The sequence below is a fragment of the Carya illinoinensis genome, chromosome 1 (assembly GCF_018687715.1).
Source record: "Carya illinoinensis cultivar Pawnee chromosome 1, C.illinoinensisPawnee_v1, whole genome shotgun sequence".
Taxonomy (NCBI): domain Eukaryota; kingdom Viridiplantae; phylum Streptophyta; class Magnoliopsida; order Fagales; family Juglandaceae; genus Carya; species Carya illinoinensis.
In genome coordinates, this window is record NC_056752.1 from 54,056,460 (window position 1) to 54,081,817 (window position 25,358).

The 25,358-nt window shown below is 35.7% G+C and overlaps 3 protein-coding genes across 7 annotated transcripts; all 3 read right to left on the reverse strand.

Moving 5' to 3' along the window:
* Positions 1–1,876: 1,876 nt before the first annotated feature.
* LOC122288161 (zinc finger protein ZAT5-like) lies at positions 1,877–3,437 on the reverse strand. The gene has a single exon (XM_043095545.1). The coding sequence runs from the start codon at positions 3,159–3,161 to the stop codon at positions 2,136–2,138; it is 1,026 nt and encodes a 341-aa protein (XP_042951479.1). The 5' UTR covers positions 3,162–3,437; the 3' UTR covers positions 1,877–2,135.
* A 4,485-nt stretch (positions 3,438–7,922) lies between these two features.
* Positions 7,923–21,388, reverse strand: LOC122288177 (pullulanase 1, chloroplastic). Of its 5 annotated transcripts, XR_006235461.1 has the most exons (29): positions 20,952–21,386; positions 20,310–20,451; positions 20,135–20,187; positions 19,863–19,971; positions 18,875–19,011; positions 18,575–18,774; positions 18,176–18,325; positions 17,691–17,751; positions 17,075–17,195; positions 16,631–16,721; positions 16,450–16,543; positions 16,197–16,292; positions 15,898–16,038; positions 15,231–15,281; positions 14,989–15,059; positions 14,766–14,858; positions 14,237–14,327; positions 13,659–13,730; positions 13,413–13,469; positions 12,522–12,590; positions 12,097–12,153; positions 11,947–12,021; positions 10,897–10,985; positions 10,350–10,427; positions 9,949–10,087; positions 9,745–9,854; positions 9,557–9,656; positions 8,956–9,122; positions 7,923–8,178 (listed from the first exon to the last, which is right to left on the reverse strand). XR_006235461.1 is itself a non-coding variant. In XM_043095546.1 (28 exons), the coding sequence occupies exons 1-28, from the start codon at positions 21,201–21,203 to the stop codon at positions 9,012–9,014; spliced, it is 2,910 nt and encodes a 969-aa protein (XP_042951480.1). In that variant the 5' UTR covers positions 21,204–21,386; the 3' UTR covers positions 8,872–9,011. The 5 variants fall into 5 exon arrangements, 3 of the variants coding, with proteins under 3 accessions (XP_042951480.1, XP_042951481.1, XP_042951482.1); XR_006235467.1 differs by lacking the exon at positions 7,923–8,178 and having other exon boundaries at positions 8,872–9,122; positions 9,741–9,854; positions 20,952–21,388; XM_043095546.1 differs by lacking the exon at positions 7,923–8,178 and having other exon boundaries at positions 8,872–9,122.
* Positions 21,389–24,062: 2,674 nt separating this feature from the next.
* LOC122288223 lies at positions 24,063–25,257 on the reverse strand. Its single transcript, XM_043095549.1, has 2 exons — positions 25,037–25,257; positions 24,063–24,905 (listed from the first exon to the last, which is right to left on the reverse strand). The coding sequence occupies exons 1-2, from the start codon at positions 25,085–25,087 to the stop codon at positions 24,288–24,290; spliced, it is 669 nt and encodes a 222-aa protein (XP_042951483.1). The 5' UTR covers positions 25,088–25,257; the 3' UTR covers positions 24,063–24,287.
* Positions 25,258–25,358: the final 101 nt, after the last annotated feature.

Sequence of the window (25,358 nt, forward strand, 5' to 3'; positions counted from 1 at the left end):
TTTCCACCTTTTGATGATCAGCTCGATATATATTAATCGTACGTGGCGTTTACGGAATTTCATCTTTCACGCAATTCCTCCAGTTTATGATGGAAAAAAAGAACTTATCTGAGTAATTAAGAATTGAGTTTGCTTGTAGTACTACTGTTAATGCTATATATGTGATTGTTTAGGCAACCAATTAACCTCACTTGCACATTACAAACTCTGGGAAGTTTCAAACAGTGTGAGATGTCAAAGCTGCATGCATCTTGGATAATTGTTACAAATATGAATAACTAATTAATATTATTAGAATTAGATCAAGTGCTTTTTAAAATATATATATATATATATATTAGAAAAAATGGGTCCAAGTTTGTCTGATTCTTAACATATATTATAATCTTCCTTAACATATATTATAATCTTCCGAAAAGACACCTCGAAATACCATAATGTCTTTCTTCTTTTCGGGTCTGTGTACATCTGATTGTCAAGATCTGCCACTCTAGTTTTCCCAATTTGGTAACTTTGTACAGGAAAAGAAGAAACAGAAGTTTACAGTTGTAGGAATTGAGGCATTGCTTTGCGAGATTCTAGTAATTTTTTGGGAGTACGTGTTGGAACCATTGATGGGGAATGCCAAAAATAATAGCCAGAACAAGGACATACTGTCATCATAATAACTCAAATCTAGCAGGGATATTTAGTATACTCATCAACCTTTCCATATATTCTTCTCATAATTTAATCGTAAGGTATTGGATTAGAAAGAAATTAATGTACCCTTACACCACGAAATTTGCCAAACTGCCAGATTTTAATTACCATCATGATTGCCTAACTTGGCACTTTCATCTGTAACCTCACAAGTTTGTATATCCTATTTATCTCAATGAATCGACCAAACTCCCAAATTAGCACACTGCTCAACAAGGCACAGTCATTGGTAACCTCTCAAATTGCCCCTCTCTCTCTCTCTCTCTCTCTCTCTCTCTCTCTGAGGTAAACAGACACCTAAACTTACTCAAGAACAGCTAAATTAGCTTATAATGAGGATTAGCACTGCCACAAAGATGGGACGAGAGTATTAATTATCTCATGAAAGACATATTATTCCCTACTTTGTGCTAACAAGCTCTTACAACAAATTCTTTACGTACAAATTAGCATCTGTACTTGTTAAATATGAACCACAGTGGTCAAGAAAATAACCCTCTGCCCAACTTAATTGCGCTTTTAACTTGAACGTATATACAGTTTTCTACTACTCATCGGCATATATATCTGATAGCTTAGTTTCAAAACAACACTTGAAATCCCACTTACTTCATAAAAAAATGATTTGATGCAACCTAACTTCACGTACTCTAAATGTCAGTAGTTGAATCAAGTGGCACGGGAAGATTCAGAAGCCATGGGAGAAATTTAAAAGTATGTATGTGGGTCTGGACGACAGCAGAGGTTTGCTTAGGTGTAAATGAGTAGGGTGTTAACTAACAGAGAGGTGGACCAAACAAAGAAAAGAACAAAAATAGGTAGATAAGAGCATTTCTTTAGTATCACTTTGTTATGGAAAGATAAAAAAGGAAAGGACAATAAGTGGATTCATGTGGGAATTGCAGTTACTTACTGGCTTTCTATACTTTTATTCTATTCTTGTCACTGGTTAATATGTGATGTCAGAGAGAGAGAGAGAAAGAAAGAGAGAGGCTTTCTTGTAATTGAAACAATGAAACCTAAACCATGACTTGTTGGTTGAGGTGGTGAGTGTTGACATCCGAACCGAACGCCTTTTTTTTTTCATTCTCTAAAAGTGTTTTTCACATTCCTTCCCACTGAAAGAGTGCCAAAACCCAATCAAAAGAAGACGAAAAAAGCGCCGATCATGCACTTTTCATGAATTATAGACCTTTCAGAACACAGCTTTGCTGATCTGAAACAAAGAGTTTTAACTTGTCCATGAAACAATTGCTTAAGACGGAAAAAAAAAAATTTAAAGAATCTTATGGTTTTGTGATGAATGGTAAATATCAGGAGCAAAAGAAAAGAAAAAAAAAAAAAAAAACAACTAAGGCAATTCGCCTCAAATTAGCTTCGAGGTCAATTTTGTGGAAGATAAACGGTGAAACAATTAAAAAGTCTGACCCTTTTTAGTAGTGACAGTCCACCAAAGTCCTGGCGGAGAAGACAAGAGGCGGTTGCTGCTGTTTTTGTTGTTGTTGTTGCTGCTGCTGCTTTGTTGCAAATGGGAATTTGTGTTCCCGGTGATCATCTTCTGGGGCCGGAAGGTTGAGATCCAAATCCAACGATAGCACCGTACGTCTTGGCTTCTTGGGTTCCTGATCTGGCTCCAAAGGTGCCATTGGTGGAGGAGTCAAGGTCAAAGTGGTATTGAATTTGTTACCAATAATAGGTGCCCTGTGCCGTCTCATATGGCCACCTAAGGCCTGCCCGGACGTGAATTCCGCCCCGCAAATCGAGCACTCGTGAACCTTGTTGGACCTGTTATTGCCGCACAAACCTCTACTACTGGATTGGAAAGATATAGAAGAGAGATGATCATTCTTCTTGAACTGTGCTTCTTCTTCATCCGAGGATAACAAGAATTGCTTCGATGACTTTTCCTCGGCGGACATGGCTGCCTTGGGCTTCTTGTGACTAGCCCTGTGCCCACCTAGCGCTTGGAAGGAAGGGAAGGTCCTGTTGCAAGTCTTGCACTCGTAAACATAATACCCGGCCTTGCCCGTGCCGGTGGCTGCCGCCTCTAAGAATCTTCGACTGTTAAACTTATAAACACCGCCACCGCCATCAGCGTGATCTTCTACGACTTGTTTCGGGGACTCCCGGGATTGGCCTTGAGCAAGAAGGATAAGGCAATTGGCCATGTCCTCTTCTTCCTCGGTGCTCTCTTGTAGTGTTTCAGCCGAAGTGGCCGGAGAGAAGCTGGTCATAGTGTCATTAACGATATCATTATTTTGATCACCACCATCGCAACCGCCGCCGCCGCCGCGTCCTTCTCCACCAGCTGCGTCTACATGACTGGGAGAATTAGCAGTGACCGTGGGAAAGGGAATAGGGGATTGAGGCCTTTGGCGCTTGGTGCGCTTCCCTTTGATCACGACGTGGGTATTATTCTCCCTAGACCTCAGGATGGCTTCCTCTTGAGCAGCCTCCATACTCCTCCAAAACCACGAAGAGAAGAGAGATCAGCTAACCTCAAAGAGAGAAGGAAAGGGAGGCTTTGGAGGTACGGAGGAAGCAAGAGGGAATAAGAGAGAGTACTGGCCGGGCGGTGTATGTATGTATAATAATATATATATATATATATATATATAATATTAATGTTATATAGTGATCAAGGAAGGTTTGGGAGTGAGAAAGCCACACCCATGGATAGAAATTTTAAGAGTAACAGCGAATTAAAGACTCCTAATCTTTATTGGGTTTGTGGCCTCTAGAAGCTGTGATGCGTATATGTGATCATGTGTATATTTATATTAGAAAAGCCTAATTAATTGGAGGTGGAAACTTTGGAATTGGAGTGTAAGGGAGAGAGTTATTAGGGAAATAGAGATAGATTTACACAAAATCGAAATGGAACGAACAAGTTCAACTAAAAGTAGCTAAAATTAGAGGTTTAGACAGTTTGGATGGGAGAGGTTGTAATTAGTTAAAAAGCCTAAAGGTATAATACTCCGTCTCACACTCTCTTTCTCACACTTCGCCAACGCACTTCACCATTTGAAAACAACCCCCACCTAATTAATTAAGCTTATTATCCTAATTAAACCTTCCCCCTACTCTCCTTAATTTAATTAATTTAATTGTCCTTAAAAATTCATAATTCTGGTTTTGGGGCATTTTCCTAGAGGTCAGTCTCCTAATTATAATATATGCCATTAATTATTCATTAATCACGTACGTAGTCACTTGTTACCGTAGTAATGAAGATAAACCAGTTTCTAACGTGATGTTAACTTAATTTCCACGAGCTAGCCTTTTTTTGTCCCTCTTAAACAGAGCAAACATTCAAAAAAAAAAAAAAAAAACAAACAAACAAACGAACGAACGAACAGGCGAACAGCTCCCAGAACTTGAAGACAGGAGTGTGTGTGTGTGTGTTTTTTCTTTTTTTTTTTTCTTTTTTTGGGTTGGAACGCCTGAGAATAACAGAAGGAATATATATTAAAGACACATGTCAGTAACAGTCGCAGATGAGTTTATAAGTTATTCGCACGTCTAGCTAATATTACAAGAAAAGATGGTGCAAATCACAGAGAGATATATGCAAGTGTTACAACCTATTTTTAGAGGGATATATGGAAGGTGATTGAATGATCAGTGGGACATATTGCCAGCCAGCAGGTATGAGGAGGGGTGGAGATGTGAAGGCAAGCATGCAAGCAAGAAAAAACCTCCCCATTACTTTGCCTCAACGATTCTCATGTATAGAGATGATTGGAGTGCAAGCTTGGAACCCCGGAATCTGCGCTGCTCCATGCCTTTCCTTTCGGTCTCAGTGTTTTTTTTTTTTTAATATTTTACAATTTAAAATATAAGAGCTATCTTAATTCTGATCACTGTAATTACATTATATACTAGTTTCTAATTATACAGTTCATGTGCTGTTGATCCACCTATCCAATCTAGCTAATTAATAATTTCACGAGTTATTGTGTCGCCTCTTAGTCTTAGATAACAAGATATGATCTAATCAATTGCGGTTCATTTGATTGGATCATATACAGTATAATATGAGTGAGAGTAAGCCGATGATTGACATGACATGACAATAATGGTATTCGAGAAAATGCAAAACAAAGCCACTAAAAAATTGCAGGTTCTTGTAGATCATGTGGCCTCGATCGTGCATTTATGTTGAATGAAGAAACAGTGCTATTCACTCAACTGCTTACCACCTTAACTACATAAATGAAAGTTCACTTTTTCAACATAAAAGTCGACGGAAATTAGGGGGACAAAAAAAAAGGCTTGCTAGAAGTCGACCGACATCGTTGCATATATACATATATATATATATATAGGATTATTCATCTTTATGCACTATTAATAAGCAGAGAATGCCTTGATCACTCAATTAGAATTTTACAAAAAAAAAATAATTAATAATTACAGTCGTGATTATGCAAGTGTTGTATAATTATTTTGAAATAAATAAATAAATATGATATCTATATGAAAAAAATAATAACTAATTTTTAATAGTGGATCTCACTTTTTTTTAAAACGACTATATGATACTTACACACTCCACGACTGTATGTAACATTACTCATCTATTTCATTTTTTTTTATCTAGCAAATAAGAGTTATACATGATATTAATCAAAAGGCAGAAAAAGTAGGAATTTCATCGTTTATAAACTCATTCGATTTATATTTACCTTTTAAAGTATAATCAACGTAGAAAATTCCATTTTACCAACATATACAAGTACTTCCTCGTGATGCAAACACATGTAATTAATTGGGTCCGGCCCTATAAATTTTAATTTTTTTAATACATTTTTATTTAGAAAAAATATAGTTGTAAGCATAATTGTGCATTAATCAGTACACCAATTTGATGTGATTGGTCAAAAAGTAAATTTTATTGAAAACAATATTAATTTAAATTTTAAATATGAATGAATCATATTGTTATACAGATTAGTACGCGAATGTGTTTATATATAGCAAAACTCTTTTATTTATAACCAATTAAACACATGACCGTGGCATGATGCATGCATATTATTGGCGGTTTGTGGGTCATATTTTTTTAAGGTGGTGAGTCAATGGGGCCGGGTGGTGAGTGGCCGGGCAGGTTAAGGAGGGCATGCATGCAAGTTCTTGGCGTGATCAACAAAGTATTATTGGCATCAGGATGGAGTTGTGTGCGGCACGTTACAAGAGGCAAAAACAAAAACCAACCTCCCTAGAAAAAAAGTAATGATTTTGGGAAGCAAAGGATCTCTTAGCTAGACTACTATACTCTTTAGTCATGGGTTCCTCTCCTCCTCGATCAGTTTAATTTCTAAACCCTTCTGGCTAGGCCACCTCGATCTCTTCCTTTACCACAAGACAAGCATTTATATATATACTCTAATTAAGCCATGCATGCAGTAGTACTACCGAGCAAGTATGCCCAATATTTCTTTATTCTGTAGAGAGTATTAACATACTCACTTTGTACGCAAACTTAGAGATAGAGACAGAGACAGATGGGAGATTCAGTAGCTTCTGAGCCACTCAATACCTGTACGCATGTTTGTTGCAACTAAGCATACACAAAAACCCCCCTTAAATTAAACCGATCCATCATCAATTCGAGGTGAAACGTACGTACGTAGCTGATAAAAAAATATATAAAATTTGTTAGCATATACGTACATTTATTAATTTCTAAGTGGCCGTCATGACTCATAAAATTAATAATCATAGTTAGTAGTATTTAAATGTAAATCGCATCCACCACACTTCGTTAGAGTACTTAACATCGTTGACAACGTCTCTAATAAGAAATAAAAAAAAAAATCTGGTATTGAAAAAAAAAAAAAAACAAGAAATAAAAAAGAGGCAGCAGTACCGAAACAACATGCCTGAGCTGACTTGGTGGTGAAGTTACTGTACCTACTAAGAAGGAAAGATAATTGAAAGAAATGAAATTAATATTATACCAATAATAAGAATGCTACGTACATTCATTGCATCTTGATCTTGCCTCTACCAGGAAGGCTGCAAGATGGCATGGGGAGATCTCCACCTCTTGCATGGTCCGTTCACTGCCACTGCCACCACATGGCTAGCTCACTGGCGGTTGCTTTTAGGTGGCGGACCAGCCGCTCTTTTTTCTAGAAGAAATTATTGTTTGTTTGGTTGTTCTTAAATCTGGTCTCTGGTTCGATTTTAAATCCTGAGATCTTAAAGTGTGAAGTTTTTATGAATTTAGGGGCTGAAAATGCCAACATGGCTGCATAATTGAGCTCCCATAGAGTTCGATCAAGAACTTTGGTTAGAGTGATAAATACATGAAATAAATCTTATAATATTTATTAAATATTTAATGTTATCTAAAAAATTTACTCGAATTACTATAAATAATGTGGAGTCCACTTAATGTGCCCATCTCTCTCCGACTCTTGAACCTTTGATTGAACTCTAAGAATCTAAATCCCTGCTAGCAGTGATGTTCCTAAATCAGCTTATTATTTCAATATGAAATTAGGGGTGAAATCGAAATCACTCAATTAATGTGTTTAGCTCTCCATCAAACAAACGTGCTACTTGGTGGGTTCGGTCTCGACAGTAGTGGCAATAATTTCGCAAGTTTTACGAGAAATTGAATTCGATTATGATTGTATTAATTAAGTTTTATATTGCAGAACTTGAAAATGTGTTTTTGCTTTAACAAGATAACGCCCTTATGCCTACTCCACCCGAAATGGGTTCTTACTAATTTTAATGCATCTGGTCCAGCCTCTCCTTGTGAAGTAACTATTCATGTCCGACTCACCCAACAGCAACCCAACAAAATAAGAGGCATTCGACCAACTGGTGAAACAAGGTAGGAATGATGTGAATGAAAATTACTCTAACCACAAAAGAATTACACAAAAACATTCTCATAAGTTGATGTGACTTAATATGATTCGTTAGATTATAAAATTACTTTTATTATAAAGTAAATCTAATAGATCAAATGAAACCATGTCAGTTGATAAGATTATTTTGCATAATTCCTTTGTAGATGTAATAGTACTATGAATAAATATGGTTACCATTTGTAAATTAAATATGGGGTACAACACCCACAAATCATCAAATAATTACTTGCACACTACTTGAATTATTGGTATTGATCATGCATCATTGTTCTTTTAACCCCACCTAAAATACTTCCGATAATGAAACATGGGCTTGCACTAGTCACACTATTTAAAAAACATCAAATCTCAAGTTATTAAAGGTCAAGCATGAGATCAACCTTGGTGAAAAATTATGTTTACAGGCTTGTTTATTGCCATATCAAGCACACAATTGATGCAAAATTTTGTCAAATCAACTAACATAAATATAACATTTTTGTTTTGAGAGACAGTAAACGGTTTGCTCCTAGTAAAACGATCAACACGCCAACATTCGTAATCGGCCATGGAAACCGAAAATCCTCTATGCCATATTGACAACAAACTGGTTCACATCACAAACGACAAAAAATTAAGTTAGAAAAAAAATACAATTTGGTGTTAATCTTCACAAGATCATAAAATTGACCACCTAGAATAAAATTTAGGTTGATATTAACACGCCAAGGGCATGTGGCCTGATGGCATAACACCCCAATCTCAAGAATAGAGGTCTTGGATTCAAGCCCCCTCCTCCAATGTATCCGAACAAAAAAAAGGGGTTGCTATTAACACAATGGTATCTTAACCTATCATACGTTGTATAAATTCTTTGTTTCCTTAACTTTTGGAGAGGTCTATTGGACCTTTAAATACAAAATTTATTCACTGGAGGCCTTTACAATATGAGGTTACGTTGAGGGAGCGATAGCCCAACCCATAAAAATTGAACATGGCTGAACGTAATACGACAATCACAACCTCAACTATTACCTCATAATAAACTCAGAAAACCCTTTTTGAGATCTTACTATGAGGCAAAAAGAAAGGTTAAACTCTTGTGGTTTCGAGGTCTATTCTACCCAGCTTCTTATTAAATATGGTGCCATCTTGGAATGATCATATGCGACTAAAAAGTTGAGACATACATTCCACAAATGCAACCAAAACATTACTTTGTTGGTTGTTTTTTTGGGCGCCCGCGCGGGGGGGGGGGGGGGGGGGGGGGGCGGTGGTGGTCCTCAAGAACAGCTCCACATTGAGAAAAACAACTTTTCAGATTGTCTCAAGGTCGGTGTTGTGGAATCGGAATGAACTGATAGACAGAATTTTAATTTTGCACCTTTTAACAAATGAAGTGCAGAGTGAACAGCCACATTCATCTGGCATCAGAGCCACTCAAACCTCACGAGGCTCAACAAAAACAACTGTTGTCCTTGGGGGCACAGCTAAGCTCCCAGAAGATGCTTCATATGTTGAACTCTTGACCAGTTCATCAGTCGACATTGCCTGCACCAAGTTTCCAATACAGAATAGCCATTAGTGCTAACGATCATTAAAAGATCCAAATAGTTGCATTGGGTAAGATGCATTTGGAAGAAACTTCAAGGTACTATACTTCAGTGACCAAGACCTACCCTTAAAGAAATGATGGTTAAAAATATGAAATCCGATTCCATACGAACATAATTAATCTTAGTACACAATTCCAGAGAACCTTGATGCTAAAAATGTTCAGTTCTAAAAGATAAAAAACATATTACTACGTGATACTATGGTGAAGAAAACATAGTGCTATGGCATAAACTTCAGCTAGTTAATCCCCTTTCAATATTTGCAATAGCCTTTTAATCAACTTTCACCAAAGCTCATGCACTCTACAAGAACATAAAATGAGAAGCTATCGGGAAGTAATTCTGTCTCAACATCAGATGGTATGTTACCTGAACTGGATGCAATTTAAGAGTTCTTGCCCGCAGTGCAGAGCAAGCAAATGACACCTTAGTCGGACATGCATTGATGATAACCACAATGTATGAGTACCTGTGAAGAACAAAAGGCAACAATTACTTCGTTGATTATATTATTCACACCAGAAAAGAAAAATAAAACACGATTTATTTATACCCACGTGGGATCCAGTTGAGATAACCCTGAGACACCTTCACGACCATCTTGAATGCTCATGACTATCACACCAGGGGCCCCTGATGGTCCAGTGTTGTGGAAATGTACCCTTTCCTGAAAACGTATCATTTATCACAAGTCTAGAATTTGGAAGTAACATTGCTCTGATGAAACAAAGCCTTTTCCTGAAAAAGATATGACATATCACCTGGATAGCATTTGCGGTCCTCAACCGGAAAAGTGGTGAAGAGTATCTTATGCGCAACAGGTTTAAAAAATTGTCCACAGCAGCAAGAATGTGACCTGGCTGAGGCTTGAAGGATGGATCTGCTAATCTAGGTTTAATTCTAGAAAAGGGAAAACAAAAACAAGATTAGTAGTAAATATCATAACACGTTACAGAGGGAAGAATGATATCCAATAAACTATTAACAATAGCTCTCTGCATCAGAAATTCAGAATAACAATTTCTTTATGAAATGGGCACTGTTGAAAGCTACAAAAACTGAGACGTCAATGAAATGATTATATATGTTTTCGTTTAATAATTAGCACTAAAATGAAATAAATACAACATCAAACAATGATAGGACATAAGTGACTGCTTACAGTGGCCAGGTCTTTTCGTTCTTCTCTTTTGGAGGAAGGCCGACACCCCAATTGTTAGAATTGTAAGTAAAGTCAAGCCTAAAAAGCATGAAAAAGAAATCATCAAATTTGAAACATATTACTTTTGGAATTGAGTCCACAACCATTACCAAAGATAAAGGAATAATTCATAATGATCACACAAAGATTCTAAGTTATGACCTACGTTGTTTAATTATCATGAAGGAGATCAGATGCCCATTTTTTTTTTTTTGATAAGTAATAAGAAATTTTATTAATAAGCATATTCCAGGTACACTGGAGGTATACATGAGAATACACCTATTTAGGATCTAGCAACTGATACAAGGAAATCTTGGAAACTGAGACCATTCAGCTCTAGAGCGATGGCCCACATAAATAAAGTCTTCCAAAAAAACCTCCTAAACTCTTCTATGGAACGTTCTTGGATGCCCATTTACAAGTCATAAGAAACAAATACTGTACAATAATCTTGGATAACAATTACTATTAAAAAAGGAAGTTGAGAATGAGAATCATAGGGGACCTGTTGAACCAATCACCAGAGTTGTATGAATCACGATCAAGAGATTTTGAGCGAAGAATCTCATCGCCAGAGTGGAAAAAAGGTATTCCCTAAGAAAAGATCCCATCCCAACTAAAGTAAGTCAAAGTAGTTGGAAAAGAGTAGCTGTAGTTTGCAGGTATCAATGAGAAACTACACGAATTGAGGCACACAATGAGGATAGAAGTTTCAGCACAGAATATAATTGTTAATAGATGATCAGCTACTGTCGCTACTGTTACAGAAATTTGCAACAGAATTATCTAATAGTAAATATGTTGATGGATGTATAGCTAAACTTCAAGAAGAAACAAAAGGAAATTGACCTTAAGGAATAAATTATATTCAAACTCTGCACTGAGTTTATATTTTGGTTACAAAAAGCAAGGCCATTGATTCTGCCACATTTCTCATGAATAGGTGTTGAATTCAACAGTCTTCTGCACTCAGTCACCTACATTTTAACCCCATCATTTTGAACTAATTTCTATTTCTGAAATGACTTTTATGTCAAATAATGTGCTATTTAGTTTTGACATTATCATAGAATAAAAAATATAAGATGATAGTTTTACTTATGATTTCGGGATGACCCCTAACATATTAATTTGTAAAGTCAAGTTAATCTGTTGAAGTCGTTGATCTCATTATGAACAGGACATGTTCAAGGAAGCTAGTTCCTGGACCAATCCATATAATGAGTTGCCCCTCACTCCACAGCATACCGTACCATTTCTGAACACGTGAAGGATAACAAGGATTACAATAAGAGCAGAATCTGAAAATGAATTACACACACTTTGTTTTCCAAAATAATCTATCTATGCTTGCAGTGAAATATGCTTATTACAAATCATAAGGACTTATTTATAATATTACAAGCTTAAAAGGATGAAATTCATCTGTCATAAGTCTCAACAAACCATGAACTACATTTAGTTTAAATACCATGGTTAATGCATTTGTATGAAACAAACAATAAGATAAATAATAAGATTTCATTGCTATTTAAATTTTAGGAATTGTTGAAACCTGTGACAGAGCTATTACACCTGTTGCCAAATGATTTATCCTGCACCTCTCATCTACAGAAATTTCCTTTGGTGTCTACAAATATAAGACAGATCAGAACTGAACATCACGAAAATAATACAACAAATTGCAAGAATAAATTGAGCATACCTTCAAACTCACTATGTCAAATAGGGTCTCATTGTCATGAGCAGAAACATAATTAACCTTGAAAATGGAAAAAAAGTTAGTGTCAATTGTAGGGCAGCTGTAACAATGATATCTTGCAGTCTCTTGTTCCAAAAGGCATCAATTTTGTAATCCATAAATTGATTTAACGGTGATTTTGTTCAAAATCCACAATAACAAAGATCAAAATTATTCCAAAAGGCAAGAACCCACAATATCAAAGATCAACATTATTTTTGAAAATCTGACGGAATATCTCATAAAATTCAACTTCAACAAATAGACGAGTGTTGCTTTTTAAGCATGTTCTTCAGCAGCATACTTAAAATCATAATTAAAATTGCATCTAAACTGGCAATGTTGTATGAACTCACAAGAAGCAAAATATTTGCCAATAAGGTGCTTACAGTTTCTGTGGAACATAAGGCATATGCAACAGGTGTCCCATCATGAGTTAATACTTCTGATCCTTTTACCTGAGCAAATCATCATCATGAAATGTTATTGGCATTGTATTTCCCAGTTTTACAATTATTGTAAAGTAATAAATTATATTGAGACAGAGTTTATACTTTGAAGTTCCTATGTGCACAGCAAAGCAGGATGCTGTTATTAACTGTAGTTAGTCAGGCTTGACAAATGCGAGTGTCAAGAGTGTGTGCATCAGTGTCTGAACCCATGAATACAATAAAGGAACAGGGCAAAATCACAATCATAAAATTATTTTTGCTCCCACTTCAGAGGTTTTCAAGGCCCAGATTCTGCAAACCTTTTCTGCCATTCAACAAATTGTGAATTTATGATTACATTTACACGACATACGTCTTTGCCAGTTGCAACTGATCTTTCTTTTTTTCATAAGTAAAATAAAGTTTTATTAACTAGGCATAGCCCAAGTACACACGAAGTATACAACTAAGAATACCTAGATACAATTAAGAGCTAGAGGTTGATACAAGGACATAAGGTATGGAAAAAGAAACATCTATGGTCTTCAACAACCTCAGTTAGATCTTTTAAATTATTAAATTCTTTTGATGAGCAAGTTAGATCACTTAAATTATAGACATGATTTTCCTGCAATTGCTTTCTAAGCAGACAAAGACATCCCTGTATCAGACTATGCCGAAATATATATATATATATATATTGATATAGAGACTCCAGATAGACAGGGAAAAACAGTATCTTTAAAAGTCATGCGGCAAGTAAAATAAAGCTGCATAAACCGAAAATTTATATGAGAAGTATGACTTGAAATATTATATGACATAATGCAATGGTGTAAAATCACATACCTCTTCCCCTTGATAATTAGTTATCACAAAATCCCTCAAGTTTGCAGCCATACCAACCTGAATAACGTGAAATTAATATTGTTAGTAATAAATCCAAGAAAAATAAAAACATAAGTTAGAATAACTTGAAAAGGTAACAAATTGTGCACCAGTTACCTCATATTTCCATGCTTAATGCCACTAATTTGACTTCAAAAATCATCTATCCAACACTATAACATAAATGACTGCACTGAGACAATTAACCTGGATGTGATCCTTCGCCACAGCAAGCATGCATTCTGCAACGGCTTCTGTACCCTGATCATGTCCATTAGGCTGCACAAAAATAATGAAAATGATATATATTAAACAGAAATTGCATAAGAACAGAAACATTCTCCTAGCAAAAATCAACCTTTAGCAACAGGCATCACTGTGACTACAACAGCAATATAGAATAATTAGTCAATGGCCAAGGTAATGCAGGCAAGGTGCAGATCATGCAATTGCAAAGATATAATAACCAAAGCAAACAAGAGAGAACTTGAAAAATACTTCAATGTTCTTATGTGATCTTCACCAAGCATTTAAAAAATCTACTGTAGAATAAACATATTCCTACTTATCAAAAAGAATAAACATATTCCTTTAACCCATTCAATAAAATTTCTCAATAACCACGAGTAGTCCATATTTTAATGGAGTTATTTAAACATTACAACAAAAGTCTCTAACTGTTTCTCTATTGTAGCAAGTTTTTCTCTGAAAGAAAAATATACGAGAAAATAGAAAAAGAAACGAGATCAAATAAAATGCATTTTCACAGAAGAAATTATAAATACCTGCAATAATAGACCGGTCGCAAATCCTTGCTGAAGAGGATGGCCAAATGGAGATCCACCAAGAATTGCATCCCGAATACGATCATTAAAGCTGAATCAAATCCCAAATAACTCATAGAAACTAAATTCCTTATTCAGATGAATAATAAGACTGAATTGACAGGATCAAAGAGTATATAGTTTCTACTACATTCACATATAAATAAAAGCCTTGCGGGGTCCAAAGCAAAGTACTCTTATATTTTCATTTTTTGAATTAGGAGAAATGTTGCCAACTATTACAAGTCAATCTGAAAAGAAAAAAGATGCTGATCGTATCCTCTCAACATCCAGCAAGTCAACCATGTAACGTTTATTACAGAAATAGACCTATTTCATGGTTACTCCTGCATCAGGTTTGTTTTCACACCTAGGAAAGATAGGTATATGAGATATGATGGCAAATAACAAATCTTTTTTTTTTTAAATTGAAGTAAAATAAAATTTTATTGAAACAAGTAACAAGGCATAGCCCAAGAACAAACCTTACCTCCCGATTCCTGTTCCACCGAGATTAAACTGTGATGCATTCACCCCACGTCCATTTTTGGCAACTTCACCAAAGTCCCATCCTTCACCATATCTGAAAAAAGTAACAGTATAGAGCAAAAATTACAACACAGGTGAGTGCATCGAAACTTATGTATAGCAAAGCCATGCACAGGAATGATCAACCCTAAAAAAGAAAAACAACTTTGTGACTCCAAAGTTACATATAGATACTCGAACCATCAATCCCATCCATTTCCTTTGTTAGGCTGTGGAGTGCATCCTTTGCTTTCACCTGCCCATAGAACATAAAGTTATCTTATACTCGCATCACTCTTGCAGATCTGCTCATTGCGCCAGGCAAAATTTCTGCTAGTTCTTACAAGTAATTGGAGAGAATTGAACTTAGATCTCTTTACAATTTAGATAAAATCACCGAACTTAATGCAAATATAGAGTTGCTTACCATCGTACTTTTCATTATATGACCCATGAGGTCAAACCGGAACCCATCAACCTGGCACAACAAAGTACTATTATATTAATAGTTACCAACAATTTATAGACCTCCCAATTAAAATATTTTTTATAAGTGTTTTTTATAGGTGATCTCCACATTAAAATCTTAAAGCAAAACTGGAAAAAAAAAAAAAAAATCATGAACCTACCTTAAGTCACAACGCATTAGTGCCTACTTGGGATTGTGTTAGGAAATAGAGTTTCTCAGAGCAGTGCTTTTAATTGTAGAGCTTTACTTAAAAGCTCTACTATTAAAAAGTTGTTTACTGTTTGGTGAACATGCATCTAAAGCACTTTTAAAATTAATTCTAAAAAATTTAGAATTATCTGCAGGACCTTTTCAATAAAAGTTTCAATTTTGTGCTTTTTAAAAAGTCGACTTTCAGCTTCTTTTAGGTGCTTAAAGCACTTTTTACAAATTTACCAAAATTTCCATTTTTCCTTTAAAAGATCTTTTATGCTGCTAAAAGCACTTTTTAAGTTTCCAAACTCAAAAACCCAAACAGGCACTTAGCGTCCTAACAAAATGAAAATAATGAGCTTTTTGATTATATTGATATATCAAAGACAAAGTTGAAGCACTCAACACACCATAACACTGTACAAACAATCACCTTATGATGAATTGCCCAGTGAAGAAGATCATCGAGAATCAGTCGCTCAACCATAACATGCTCACTGGCAGTGTTGTTCGTGCATGTACTATGCTCAATAAAACCATCTGTGTTCCGTCTCAGATAGTAACCTGGAACAATCTAGAGAGACGTCTAATATGACAACAGAAAAGAAGACAACTTTCCATAAAAATAAAATACATCAAGAAATCACTGGTATATACAAGGTAATCTTACAATTATGACTTAACAACTATCCGGAAACAAGTGGATACAGAACATTAATTATAGATCACCACCTTATCAAGGACAGAATTCTCATCAAAGGGCCCGCTTCCTTGCAAATGATTGTAGACGACATCCAATACAACACGAAGGCCAATACGGTTAAGTGCCTAGAGTGAATACACGGTGTTTTAATAGCAAAGCAATGAAAGCATTACCTAAGTTGACTACAGCTACAACAACATGCCTGAATTTTAATTCTACCCATCACAAAATAAATTAAGCACAAGATCCATGCCACTCAAAAAAGAAACGTACAATCCATACCTGAATCATCTTTCTAAACTCAATTATACGGCAAGGACCATTTGGGTTACTTGCATAACTTCCTTTAGGGACACCCCAGAGAACAGGATTGTACCTTTGTAAGACATAGAGAGACAAAATGTAAACAAGCAAACACAACATGAATAGACTTGATAAATATTATCCTAACTTGCCTGCTTACCCCCAGTTATATCCATCATCATTTTGGATTTCAGTAATTAGAGCTTGTTGCTCATCTGAATCAGGAGGTAATTGCTCCAGCATCTTGGTATCTGCAAAATCCCAAATAGTACAATGATAATATCATCAGGCAAACAATCAAAGTACTTTGAGCCCCATTAATATGTTTAGTTTGAATTTGAAAGAGAAAAGAGAGAAGTTTCAAGTCAATCAATGTCTCCCAAAATAGGGTGCAACTAATTATTGAGATGCTGCCAAAGAATTGACTGGGCCAAACTTGAACCCTTAAAGCAACTAAAATTGTGAGAATTAACAATTTATAAAACTAGATTAGTACGTCAAGGCATCCATTTGTCACTATGATACACTTCTCCTTTTTTTAGTAAAGAGAAGGACAATGTTTTAAGAACCAGAGGGCCAAGGCTGTACTGAGAAACAATCTTACCCACACACTTCCAGTTCACCTTCTCATCATCAACACCAGCAAATTGGAAGGTTGGAAGCAGATGGACATGAGTGATACCAGCATCTGATAGTTTCTTCAGATGAAGCACACCTGATGAACCCTTCAATCAATGTATCTTACCATTAGATAATACATTAAAATACAATCTTTCCTTACACCTATTTAAAAGCCACATGTGTAACCGAATGAGTATGCTTATGTGTAATCCCTATCCACTTTTTTGGATAAGAAAAAAAAAATTCCTATCCACCAAACTTATTATTAATCTTCTGCTTTTTAGACTAAAATCAATTGTTTGGCAAAGATCAAGAAAAGCATACGGGAAAAGACCACGTCCTTTGTTCCAGAAGCATAAAGTTTTTCTAATAGTGACAATTTCACTGTTATCATCCTTCCAAGGCAATCACCACAAATTTTTTACTGGCACAATCACCACAATTTCACCACAAAGGCTATTGAGCAATATTAGATCTAAAAATAATCTATGTTCAAGTGTACGGATGATATTTGTTATGGCATAGAAGGGCGGAAAGAATTTTTTTTATTTTTTAAAGAGCAACTTTGTCTATAATCAGGACTGACAGAACATAAACACCTGCAAAGTGAAAGCCAGATAACCACCACGAAATTCAGGAGGCACAGTATGGTCATTAGCACTGCAATAGCAACACAGAATGTCAGAGGAAGACAAATGCGCAACACTCAGGAACAGATAATATTAAAAATTTTGAAACTGCAACAACACCTATTGATTGAAACCTGAATTAGCATTCTCAGATGTTATTTAGATATGGGTAGCATGAGAATCTTAGTCTTTTTTTGTTCGGTCTTCTTGAGTAAGACAGGATAGGAAATTGGGTTTTCTGAGTACCTCTCTCTTCCGGGCTGCTAATTAAAGTAAATATATTGTTTTCATGAGGTGTTACATCAAGAAAAAATAAAGGGGAAAACTTAAGACCACCCCATTACATTCTGCCGTCAGAAAACAAAATAACTGATAGACCAAGCAGGCTCCATATGCAAGTTTGAAAGTAACAAGCAATGAAAAAGTTATGAGCACAATAAAAATCAAGTTCGCACCTGAAATCCCTTATATGCAATTCATAAATACTTATGTCTGAGAAAGAACTTATTTTGGGTTTCTCATTTGCCAAATCATCCCATCCTTCAGGTTTTAATCTATCGGAATCAAAGTTCACCAAAAATGTCCGCCTGCCATCTGAAGAGAGCCTGTTTTAACAACCAAAACAATAAGAACATAAGGGAAAAGTGCATATATGTATGTATCCACATACACATGTACAAAAAAAAAAAAAAAATACACACATACATGTATAAATATCCATTTTTTATGGTAAAAACATACACACATACATGTGTAAATATCAATTTTTTTTATGGTAAACCAGTACTACTTGAGAATGTAGATACACCTTGGCAATTTTAGTAATTGTAGGGTAACTGAGACAACCAGCATACCCTCTAGCATATGGATCATTTGCAATGCATTTTTCAACTCGCAACGTGCTGGGATGGTATACAAGCACTTCATAGACATAGTAACAGCCTTCCCATCTTTTTGGTCCTTCAGTACTCCAAACACCGTTAACCTCCTCAAGCTGGACAATTTCCAGGGGATCCCCACCTGATGGATCCCTATAAATGCAAGCGCGTACTGCCTATTTTGCAAAGTTAATAATTAAGAAAAATATTGAGAGATTTTGAGAATAACAACAGTGAAACTAAAGAATTAAAGTTTTGGTTTAGAAATAGATATACTTGAGCAGTAGGAGCCCAGAGGTAAAGCAACACAGATTCTTCAAAGAAAAGTGCACCAAGAGGACCATTATATGAGAATAATTCATCAAGGACACCAGGTAACTGCAAACCAGTAGCATTTGTGCATTTCCCATCAGCTGTAAGAAAAAGAGGTGAGGATATGTATACATTTCAATAGAAACCAGTAAAATAAAGTGAGTAAAATAGAAGTGTTACTTTGACTCAGGTCTATCACAAATTGTTTTTCAAACAAACATATACTTATGCATGCATGTACGGTCAAACATACATACATATGCAGTATGCACATAAGTAAATGAGTATGTGTGTGTGTGTATATCACCAAATGACTTAATCATGCCATAAGTTATAGATATATTTATATAGCATCATGAGGTCATTTTCACATGGAAGACTAGTCAAATTTGTTAAACAGATCAATTCTTTAAATGAAAACTTGTACAAAAAAATGTGCTTTAAGAGGATTTTATACCACTTATTGAAGTTATATGTAGATCATTTGCATGGTGAAGTGGCCAGGAAATTAAGGAATGATATCTTTGCTAGAGTGGGGTTACTTTGGGTGATGCTGAGAAGGGTGCTCGATTTGCTAGCAAGTTGGAGAGGCATCCAAGCTAATACTCAAATCACAGCTATGCCTAAGATGGTCCTGATTTGCCTTTGGTGCTGCATATTGATGGACTCTGATGGCATATTCATGATTTTCTTAATACTTTATTCCATTGGTCGATTGTTATAGACTTTGATGGCATGAGCATTCATGATTTCCTTGCATCTTTAGACAATCACGTATAGGTGTTGCTCTTCTATATGTCCCATGTACTTGGCCTCTGCCTATTCTCATTAATAAAGTTTCTTTTTACTGATAAAAAAAAAATATATATGTAGATCATTTATTCTTATCATTCCCCAATAAAGAATTGATCGTGAGTGACCAGGAAAGAAACAAACACAACACAATGCTTACAATTATGAGCAGCAACTGCTAACTGGCATTTGAGTAGAGTTTTGGTATCCAAACCAGGAGGCACTTTAAATGCCAGGTAATCTTGGATGTGAGGAAACTTTTCAGTCACCTAACAATATTATGATCAGAGGAGCAAGTAGTTATTAGTAGTCCTTCATCTACATAACATGAAACCACCAATTGAACGTCATGCATAAGCAAACCACAGAGAGACCATAAATACTACTTGCGCTAGGTCTAAAAACTATAATTGTTTCTACAAAACATGTTACATTTTCTGGAAGACCCTCACTGTCCTCTTCGAGCTTAATTTTGAAGTCCTCACCTGTTACAATGGAAATCTAGTCAAATTTCAGATTCTATTCACTTGCTTTCAAAGCCACCTAAACTATCACAAAATCAAATCAGGATCATATTTATGGAGGCAATAGCTCGTAGATTATTTACCTCTAATTTTATCATCTGTAAATGATAAAGTAGCAGATTTACTGGCGAATAAGTAGCAAGAATCATCTCCAACATCCACATTCCACGCAATTGTAGACTCACTTACCCAGTATGCTCTCGAGTACAACAAACTGTCCCGCAGCTGATCAGCATTTTAATCAAATCATAAGCTTATAAGTTACAGTATAATCACTTCAAGAAAAATATTTAAATTCAAAAGAAAGGCAAAGACCCCTATAATAAACAATTCCGGTAATATTTAGTATCTATAGACCAAAAATCCTTCTGTATAGATAACGATGACACACCAATATGATATCATCATCAATCTCCAGGAACTCAAATATGAGTTCGACCCGAATCTTCTCAACTTATACGCAGGCTCAAACTTGGGTTTTATAAACGTCAAGTATATATAGTTTTAATTCAACGGCATAATATCCTTATCATTGATAGACCAAATTGTTCGACTACTCCCAACGCACGATCGCCATTTGCTCAAAGACCAAAAACCTCAAACTCGGCAACTTATCCATCTCTTTGCCATAAAATGGATAGCATTCTGTCACTCCAGTTATGATACTTTTAACGATCGAAGAAAAAGGACCCTCGCGAGAAGAAAAAGAATCAATTAGAACAAACCTGGGTAGTCGTAGAAGTGGACTCACACACGGACATGGAGGAGCATCGAAGGTGGTGTCTGGGGAAGGTTGTGGAATGAGACGGAAGAGAGAGGGGAAGGTGAGGGTTTGGTTCGGGAATGACACGAAGTCGAGACAGAGACGAAGGACACGAGACGGGAGGAGGAGGAAGGAAGTGAGCAATGGAAGTTGGAGGCGAAGGTGCTGAGGAGAGAATACTGAGGGGAGTGGAAGAGGCTAAAGAAGGAAACATGTTTGATCTTGAATTTCTTTGGATCCAATGCTGAGAGAGAAGAAAGAAATCTTGCTTTCTGTGGCTGCCTGCCTATAAATAAATTAAAGAAGAAAAAAAAAATATCTCTCTGTGGCTCCCATTTGGATCAAGTTTTTCTGCTCTGCTTCCTGTATCGTCTCTATTCATTGAGTCACTGCCGACTACCGAGTTTATACAGAACGTCCGCCCGCTCCAGGGACAAGACGAGTTGTAGCTTTTGTAACCCGAGACTATACGGTTTGTCGTTTTGTTTGGATTCCCAAGTCCCAACTCCTCATCACTACAGAGTGATTTTGTAAGCGTTCGGATCGACTTTCAAGTTAAAATGATTTCTTCTATTCAGCATGCTTGTACCATATATTTGTAGAAAGAAAAAAAATAAAAAATAAAAATAAGTTAGCTGCATACGACTGTTGAATAGAATTGTACCATATCAATATTTTTTTAATAATACTATATACATACAATCATAAAATATATAAATATTATACAATTATTTTAAAAAATAGTGAGATTTAATATTAAAAAATTAATTTTCTTTTCATGTAAATTTTATGTTTATTTATTTTTTTTAAATAATTACGCGGTTCTTGAATACTCACTATTGCAAGTATCATTTATCATATTTTTTAGATTTTTATTCAAATTTTTTGGCCAACTAGATAGAAATAGACTTATAAACTGAATCTTATAAAAGAAATGATATTTACCTTCGTGGTTGTGCAAGCGCCTCACAGTCTCTTTGAAAAAATTATATTAATATAAGACCCACATAAAAAAAAAAAAAAAAAAAAAAAAAAAAAAAAAAAACTAATTTTTTAATTGTGGACCTCACTTTTTTTTCAAAGTGATTGTGCGACGTTTATACACTCCACGATTATATGTAGTATTACTCATCTTATAATACTTTGAAGTAATTATTTAACATATAGTACATCACAAAAAATTCACATAAAAAATAAACAATAAATTCTGTAGAAATTGTGTCCCCTGTAAAGATGGGGATCAGTGGATTAATATGAAGCCATTGCTTTACTACAACTACTTTCCTTATCCCTTTTCTGTTCGGTTATAAGTTGGTCCAAATAACATTAAAAGAAAAAAAACATTTATACCATTCTCAGAAAAATAACATTTATACTAAAGTTAGTCCAGAAATTCTGGAGATTCAAGTCCGCACTGGATCTACAAGCTACATATTTTAACTGTCTTTCTTATGTTATTATTATACGAGTCAAAGCTTGCATAGTGAGTCCTTTGAAAAAAATTACGAGACATATCATAAAACAATTAATTTTTTCAAGATATTTTCTTTATAAACATCATTCAAATATAAAATATTTAAATACTTTTTAATTTCAAATCTTCAATTTTTTTGTCTAATCATTACAACATTTTCAAATTATCAAACGAAAACGTTAAAAAGCTATTATTTTTTTAAATTTTAAAATAAAAATTATATTAAAATATTTTTTGAACTTTATAATAATTTTCTTAACATTTTCTTTTTATTTTTTTAAAATCTAATAAATATTTGAATTTAAACTATTTCACTGCTATTATTCACGGATATACTTATAAGCTTGAACTTGTGTAGGATAAATCCGTTAGGATTTTGAAAGACCGGTTTGAGAGTGAAAAAATAAACATTTTTTTGATTTCACGTTTCTCTAACGACCCAGTACTCAGATGGAATTCTTTTACCAACAATCTTGTAAGCTAAGCCGATGTCAGAATTCTAAAATCTGGTTAAAGATTATTAAACCCCGTCAAAAGTTCTTGCTTTTTGGGCCTCTCTAATATCACACGCACACATGCCTCCCAGCACGCATGAAATAAACCAGCTTGGAGGATAACGTTCGTATTTGAAGTGATTCTACGAGGCTACAAGATCCTTGCTTGCCCTTATTTTGATTTTGAAAGCTTGCTGATTATCAGGTTGCTTGAACATTTTATCATAATTTGGTCTGCTGCTAAAGTTAAGCTGTGAGCAGTAAAGAACTTTTGCAGTGTCTGGTGTGGTTTAGATACTGGTTTAATCAGTTTGATCAGAGAAAACAACAAAAGTAGCCGAAACCTTGACCTTTAGCAGAGGTGCGAACAACGTTCTTGAAAATGTGTGTGGTGGGTGGGACCAAAATTGGTAAATCTCGAACACACCGGCATGTTCCTCGCACAACAATGGCTGAAACTACTCTTTTAAGATTGAAACATTTTGTAGACTTCTCAAGTAGCTACAATTTACATTTGACTTGTTGCATTAATGGTCTATATTAATCAATAACCAAAGCTGATCTCCATGTGAACATTGGGCATAATTTCAAAGCCGGTTTTACAATTGAAACTTGATCAATTGCTGCTTTTATTGGTGGGCATATATGCATAAAGTTCTGATGTGGATCAAGCCTGATGTTTTTATTTTTATTGGGTCTGGCTCAACTCATTAGTTATGCTATTGAAATCTAATTGGATGTTCTTTTAGTGGCAGACACTAGCCGTGAGTGGTAGGTGTGCTTCATGGAAAAGAAAAAATCCGTGGGAAGATTTATGATTGATTGTCTTGGTCATACTTGCCATCATTATTCTACTTTATTATAATATAAAAAGACAAAAGCAAAAAGCAAGATATAAGCACATGAGCCCAACAATATTGCTTTTATTAAATTAATCCATCTTCTGAGACTTGGCCCCATTTTACAGACACAAGGATATGAGTGTTTAGATATTCCCGGAGGTAATGAATTTCCAGACTTTGTGTCAAATACAAATCCATTTCACATTATAAACAATCAGTATGAATTAGAGTTGTCAGAAGAAGGTTCAGTTCTCTATCCGTGATGCTTGATAAGTTAGAGGATTTTCATTTCTAAGATAAAGCTGTGTACAGATTTTGGAAAGTAAATGCATAATAATCGCCATCCATTTCATGCTAATGACCTTTTCATCTTTTAATAGTATGAAAAAGATGGGCATACTAGAAAACTAGGAGAAAACGCTAGCTAGGTGTTGGTCAACGGAGGGCAACCTCTCAATACTTGGCCCTTGGGGGAAGAAACAGAGCTATCACAGAGCATTAGACTTGTTATTAAAACACCCATTGAAACTAATTCCAGAGTCTTGGTGTACAAGACGTGGTGAAGGGGAAGAAATTGCCACTGGTGGAATCTCAATGGAGTTGATTTGGGGAGGTGGGTGCTGCCACTGGGGGAGCGGTCCGGCTAGGAGGAGGGTATGCAAGAGTGGTCCAGCTTCCATCACTGCCTGCAGGAGCTTCCCTTTTTCTGGCAGTGGCTTCCCGGCTATTAACTGCATGGCGGCTTCTGGCAGTGGTTGTAAACCTGGGTCCGAGTCCGGAGAGGAAATCATGCTGCCGTGGGAGTCGGAAGAGGCAGAATGCTTGCCAGAGTCGGTGCCTTTTGATTCATCTTCATTGTTTAAAGCAGCGACTTGCTGCTCTAGTACTTGCTGCTGCTTTAGTTGTTGTTGGAGCATGAGTTTCTCCAAAGTTAGTTTCTGGCATCTTGCCTGTGCTTCATCCCTCTCTTTGATGGTCCTGCTCAACAGATCTTTGATACTAATCAGCTCATGTTCTCTTCTGGAGATCTCCTCCTTAGCAGCTACAAGTGTTGTCTCTAACTCGAAGGTTGTGTACAAGAGAGAACGTCTCAACTCTTCCACTCCCTGCCAATTTCATAGTCGTAACAACTATTACAACCCCTAAAAAACAAACTACAATCACGAGAAACAGAAAAATGCCTAGCCAACAAAAGACAGCAAGCACAGGACTTAAACATGCTTATAGATTGTCTCACCTCTTCGTGGTGGCACAATTCCCAGCCAAGAAGACTGCATTGAACCTCCATTTCTTGCAGTTGTCTGAGCCCAAAGTTGAGGTGGAAGGGATGCAGGGGGGTTATTTAGGTGTGGTTTCTTGAAACTTTTTATAGAATTGAAGCACTTCGTTGCTGTTTACTTTCCTTTTATTCTCATAATTTTAATTCTTTTATTTTCACGGGACATGAGTTTGTACAACAATACAAAAGGCCAAAAAGTATACGCAGGGCAAATTGCGGAGTGCGTTTATCTTTATGTATTTGGATGCTGTGCGCACGACTTGAAACAAGGAGGGAAGGA

Bases quoted from the DNA above. Each gene is read 5' to 3' on its own strand.
- LOC122288161 (XM_043095545.1), bottom strand. From the start codon at position 3,161: ATGGAGGCTGCTCAAGAGGAAGCCATCCTGAGGTCTAGGGAGAATAAT.
- LOC122288177 (XM_043095546.1), bottom strand. From the start codon at position 21,203: ATGTTTCCTTCTTTAGCCTCTTCCACTCCCCTCAGTATTCTCTCCTCA. The intron at 19,972-20,134 runs GTAACATGTTTT...TAATATTGTTAG, and splicing joins GTGAGGGTCTTCCAGAAAAT to GTGACTGAAAAGTTTCCTCA. The intron at 10,986-11,946 runs GTTTCAACAATT...ATCTTTTCTTAG, and splicing joins GTGTAATAGCTCTGTCACAG to GGAATACCTTTTTTCCACTC.
- LOC122288223 (XM_043095549.1), bottom strand. From the start codon at position 25,087: ATGGAGGTTCAATGCAGTCTTCTTGGCTGGGAATTGTGCCACCACGAA. The intron at 24,906-25,036 runs GTGAGACAATCT...TGAAATTGGCAG, and splicing joins AATTGTGCCACCACGAAGAG to GGAGTGGAAGAGTTGAGACG.